The sequence below is a fragment of the Anopheles aquasalis genome, chromosome 3 (genome assembly GCF_943734665.1).
Source record: "Anopheles aquasalis chromosome 3, idAnoAquaMG_Q_19, whole genome shotgun sequence".
Classification (NCBI taxonomy): Eukaryota; Metazoa; Arthropoda; class Insecta; order Diptera; family Culicidae; genus Anopheles; species Anopheles aquasalis.
In genome coordinates this window covers 44,351,564-44,356,563 of record NC_064878.1, presented here as the reverse complement: position 1 = coordinate 44,356,563, position 5,000 = coordinate 44,351,564, and the positions used below count along the sequence as shown (strand labels likewise).

General features: G+C 45.8%; 3 protein-coding genes across 3 annotated transcripts in view; 2 read left to right on the top strand and 1 right to left on the bottom strand.

Moving 5' to 3' along the window:
- LOC126574206 (uncharacterized) overlaps nucleotides 1-1,465 on the top strand; it is a 43,692-nt gene extending 42,227 nt beyond the window's left edge. The window contains exon 9 of the mRNA XM_050234259.1: nucleotides 1-1,465. This exon is cut by the window's left edge and continues 1,124 nt beyond it. The gene's annotated coding sequence lies outside the window, so the exon portion shown is untranslated.
- Nucleotides 1,466-1,489: 24 nt separating this feature from the next.
- Nucleotides 1,490-3,375, bottom strand: LOC126576685 (mitochondrial sodium/calcium exchanger protein-like). The gene is made up of 4 exons (XM_050237991.1): nucleotides 3,112-3,375; nucleotides 2,292-3,051; nucleotides 1,876-2,232; nucleotides 1,490-1,800 (listed from the first exon to the last, which is right to left on the bottom strand). Exons 1-4 carry the CDS (start codon nucleotides 3,373-3,375, stop codon nucleotides 1,490-1,492), a joined length of 1,692 nt encoding a protein of 563 aa, XP_050093948.1.
- A 131-nt stretch (nucleotides 3,376-3,506) lies between these two features.
- LOC126576684 (putative sodium/calcium exchanger 7) overlaps nucleotides 3,507-5,000 on the top strand; it is a 2,121-nt gene continuing 627 nt past the window's right edge. Inside the window, 5 exon segments of the mRNA XM_050237989.1 lie at nucleotides 3,507-3,578; nucleotides 3,641-3,861; nucleotides 3,920-4,443; nucleotides 4,475-4,756; nucleotides 4,828-5,000. The exon segment at nucleotides 4,828-5,000 is cut by the window's right edge and continues 181 nt beyond it. Coding sequence (XP_050093946.1) covers nucleotides 3,507-3,578; nucleotides 3,641-3,861; nucleotides 3,920-4,443; nucleotides 4,475-4,756; nucleotides 4,828-5,000 — 1,272 coding nt within the window.

Genomic DNA, 5,000 nt, shown 5'->3' with positions numbered 1-5,000 from the left:
CGTACGTGTAACCGACGTTCGGATATCGGACTGATGGGAAGATATGTCTGACGTCGTAAGCAACATCGGGAGCAGGAAGTTCAGAACTGTGTAACATTTCATTTGCTTGCGTCATTCCATTCGTCCAAGTTTGTCCTGAAGGCACGATGCTTGTTTGTTCACACCCCCAGGTTTTCCTCTGGCACCCTTATAGTCTTTTCTCGGTGTAGGAGAAAATGAATCTATATGCATTTCGTTGCTAAGAGTGTATTTTGTAAATTGACCCCTCTGGATAATACGTTTTCGACTAACGTTTGCAGTGCGAAATTGTGTTAATGAAATACCAATGCCCCGGAACGAACCGCTGTGCTATGCTTTGTAAATTATATTCTGCATTCTGTATTTTAATTCATAACATGGCGGTCCTGTCGTGGAGAAGTATCTTTTAATCTTTTCGATGTGGGTTTGCATTGGTGTGTTCTATTAACATCTTGTTTAATTCTTATTTTATTGAATTTATATCTTTTCTTTTTCTTCTTCGCTCCGGGATGGGTATTCATTGTTCGGTTTTTGGTGAAAGGTTTGATGCAACGTCGATCAGAATTTCTTTTTCACATACTCACACATCACCCACATAGAATTAATTAGGATCCGCAACCCCCAATCCATGAATTGCTCGAGCTTTCACACAGTTTGCACGTTTCAACAAACTATTCAGAAAACTTTCGAGCAAGCGATATCAAATACCGTTTGGCAATTGGTCGATCGACTTTGGTCTATGGTAAAACGTTCATAAAAGTGAGACGAATGAAACGACGCAAGCAAATGAATCTAAATGCAGCTAATGCTCTTGTGACGAATACGATGAAAAGAAGTGGTTGGCTCGAGTCCTATAGTCGCGTAGTGTAGTCGTAGAATGGGCAAAACAAGCTTAGTCTCTTTCTTCGGCAACTAGCACTTTGTTCCCTAGATAAACTTATTCCAACGTGTCTGTCGCCCTATTCGGCCCCGCCAATGCTAAGCAAAGATAAACAAATGATTCGAATTTACAAAAATAAAACAATTAATTGATAAACGAGTGCGTAATAGTAATGCATGAACGCCAATTCGAAGGAACTGCAAACGCCTTTACGAACCAAGCCGGTTCGGCTCACGTCCTTTTTATCGATACTCATTACATCTCTGCGTTAGATGCGGAAGCGACCTAAATAAGGACTCTCCATTAGCGGTTAAAGTGAAAAAGTGGAATGTAGGGTGGGTGAGAAAAATTGGCAAAAAGGTGATCGCAAAACCGATCGTGTCGTTGGTACCTTTACGCTATGGTATGGCTCTGTAGCACAGCAAGTGTAGAACCACATCGCAAGCATAAACCGTATCGGGAACAGCCGGAAGATAGAGGATCCAATTTTAATATTGTTGAATATTATTACAAATAATGGGTACATATTCGAGCCAATTGAGGAATAAAAGTAAAAACGAGAAACAACGATCACGTCTAGCTTCTTTTACTTCAACCATCCGGAATCTGATCATGGAAGTACCCTCCGTCGTCGTTGTGATCGGTTCCGTAACCGTGCAGCACCTCAAACTCACTCAGAGCTATGTACAGTAGAAAGACTGCATAAGATGCTAATAATTGCAGGGCCAGATTGGCACGCGCCTGGAATCGAGTAAGCAGCAACGATAGTAGCATCCCAGCAGAGCTCACGAACAGATAAACAGCACAAGTGGGTCCGGACATGCCATCGCGTACATTAATTATCATCGAGCCGGTCCGCACCATCTGGACGACAAACACAACACCCAAGCCAATCAGGACATCTGCAAAGAGTGAAATTTTACCATGAGTGCTACAGACCTCCTTCTAGGTTGCATGATAGCTAAACGCGCTCTTACTGAATACAGGCCCTCCGAGACAGCCGGCAAAAGCTAAGCGCGGATAGCCACGACGGGCTAGCATAAAACATGTGACTAAATCGATAAAGCAGTGACCCCAGGACAGGATGGTGATTGCGAACGTGGCCGTAGAAATGTGTGCGATGATGTATAGTGTCTCCAGGATGGCCACCACTTCGTATGTGAGAAGCATCGCAAGGTAAGATGTTCCGAAAACGGTGAACAACGCGACACAGTGGAAGAAGTTTGGCTTACGATCGTTCTTCGTAGTAATGGCAATGAAAAAGCTCAGCAAAAGCGTAACAGCAACAATAGAGAGGCAGAGGTATCCGGTTTCCTTCAATGTTAACCAATCGCCTAGCAAGGGAATTGCATATTAGTGCTTGTAATGCGCAGTTTCTGCCTAAGGAATTTACCAAAGGAAGTATAAAGTATTAACTGGGGGTACAGATTCACATTCACGATGATCACGTATTTGTTCCAGCCATGCTGAGGCAGCTGATGGTTCACTTGCGGTAAAAGTAGCATTGCCAATGCCCTTACCGGCACCGTACAGATGATATAAATCTTCCTGCCCCAATGCGCACATCGAAAAGCTTCACGAAACATATGCCATTGCTGCGATACGGTTGGCTGATCGAGTTGGTTTTGGACAACGGTTGCTATGTCCACTAATCTACCCTCAAAGTCCTTTAGCTGAATTTCACTTCTCGTCCTATCACCACCCCTATCCACGGCAATGGAACTCACAATCAGCGCAACCACAAATGCAGCATAAGCCAAGAACACGGTGACTGTTTTTATGATTCCTACTCTTCCCACAAACATGAATGCTTCGATCAACACCGGTAGCGCGATCAGAGCGACAATATTCGGAACCATCACCTCGGGATAGAGGTAGAAGCTTCTCCCTACGAGGATCACTATTGCGGCAATGAAAGCTGCCTGATTAACCGCCGTTCCCATGTACTGATTGTAGATCAATTCGGTGTCTGCCGTATGATGATGCTTCAGATTCGATAGAACTTGTGGTAGACCATTGGCGTACGTGAGCAGTGTCACTCCGGCTATGTACTCGTTTAGGCGGAACGACTTCGCGACGTACAGGATGCTGTTCACGTACCGATCAGCGGTTAAATGCAAGATACACATCATTATCATCGCTACAGTCAGAAGCTAGAAAATCAGAAATGATCAAAATCATTATCTTTTGTGGAATGGATACCGATACCTTACCAATCCGATGATGGCCACCGTGAACAACGCTACATTGGAGCTGTCGACAAAGCAGTACATGAAGCGCATGTAGTCGAAATAGTGCATCGATTCGCGACATTCTTCCGTTTCCAACACGAACATACACCGCTCTTCAGCTAGCACCGAGTGTACGTTGGCGCACGGTTGAGCCCGCAGGGACACGATGAAGTTCTGATGCGCTTCATAATGAGCTGTATCGTTGAGTATCCGGACCACCGGGAAGGATTCCAGTGCGGAGTTCATTTCGAATAACACTGAAAACCAGCGCAGCCTACTGTAGAGGGATGTAGAGGAGCCGTAATATTCTTCAAGCACAAGCGACGACAGGAGGAACGAAAAATCACAGCAGGCTTCCCGTGGATTCCATCAAAACGATGGCAGATCTTAACGGAACCACGCTGAACCGAGTTGAGCGCCACGCTACGTACGTTAATTTCCCACGACATGTAAGCCATTTTGTTCGTATCGCTTTGTAGAACACAGCATTCATTTGACCGTTTCCCACCAGGATGACTGCGCGTATCTGCATACACTGGACATCGAGGAACAGTGTTCGTTCGTCGAGAGCACCGAAGCTTGCGCCGAGAGCCAGTTCTACTTCAATTACATCCAGTTTCTCTACTGCACGATCGGCTCGGAACACGAGTATTTGTTTGCGTTAGGCTTTGTACTGCTGATGTGTGTCTGTATTTATTATTTTATTATCCTAGGTACCACGGCAGATCAATTGTAAGTATGTATGACTGTAGATACAGACACAACATCACAAGTAAATCCTTTTCGGCAGCTTCTGTCCTACGCTGGCAGTGATGGCAAAAACCCTCAACATCAGTGAATCGCTCGCAGGGATAACGATACTGGCGTTCGGTAATGGCTCGCCGGATTTATTCACCGCCGTCGCTAACCCGGATGCCGATACGGAGCTAATGTTTGCCGAACTACTCGGTTCGGCTGCCTTTGTAATCGGTGTAATTGGTGGGATAGTGCTAGTGATCCAACCATTCAGCCTGCCGCCCTGGGGCATATCGAGAGATTTGGCCTTTTTCATCGGGACCCTGCTTTGGATCACCTACACAACAGCAGACGAACGGTTCAGCCTGGTCGAGAGTGGAGTACTGATCGGAATCTACGTCATTTTCCTGGTCCTGGTCGTCTGGGAGTTCATTCGAGCGAGGCGTGAAGTGGAAGGGATGCGATCAAGAAGTAAGTAGATCGTTTTTTCTTCTAATCGACATTGAATCACCCTTTCCCTTAGTCTCACTGCAAGGAGGCATTCCAGAGCAGGACGCTTCATTCAGGAGAGCACTGCAAGTGACTGGATTATCTAATCAACCTCCGCCAGCGCCAACAATGCCTGAAGATTTTGAATTGTATGGTATTCGAATACCGAACAAAGGACTGTGGACTGACTTCTTGCGCCACGTGAATCCAATCGATGCGAACGCATGGGCCGAAGCAGGATGGTTTATGCGAATGTTTACCATCATAAAGGCTCCATTCTTGGTGGTACTGCTACTTCTCATTCCGATCGTTGACACGACGCTGGAACGCGACGGATGGTGCAAGCTGCTGAACATCATCCACTGTATGACGCTACCGTTGATGATGGTTTGGGTGAATGGATGTAAGATCATTATTTCATCCCTTTAAACAGCATCGATCACAAGCAATTACATGTTCTCTCTTCCTCCGAAGTTGCTTTCAACATGTTCGCAAGAATCTCGGTCGCTGGTTGGACCGCAACTCTGGGTATGTCGTTGATGGTAATTGTGTTCTGTACCTCACGGACCGATCGCTGCCCACCGTACCACAAGCTGTTCACAGTGCTGAGCTTCTTGGGTTGCATTCAGATCATCTATCTCGTCGCA

Coding starts and splice junctions, on each gene's coding strand:
- LOC126576685 (XM_050237991.1), bottom strand. CDS start 3,375: ATGAACTCCGCACTGGAATCCTTCCCGGTGGTCCGGATACTCAACGAT. Junction 3,052..3,111: donor CGGTGGCCATCATCGGATTG/GTAAGGTATCGG, acceptor CTGATTTTCTAG/CTTCTGACTGTAGCGATGAT. Junction 1,801..1,875: donor TCTCGGAGGGCCTGTATTCA/GTAAGAGCGCGT, acceptor CACTCTTTGCAG/ATGTCCTGATTGGCTTGGGT.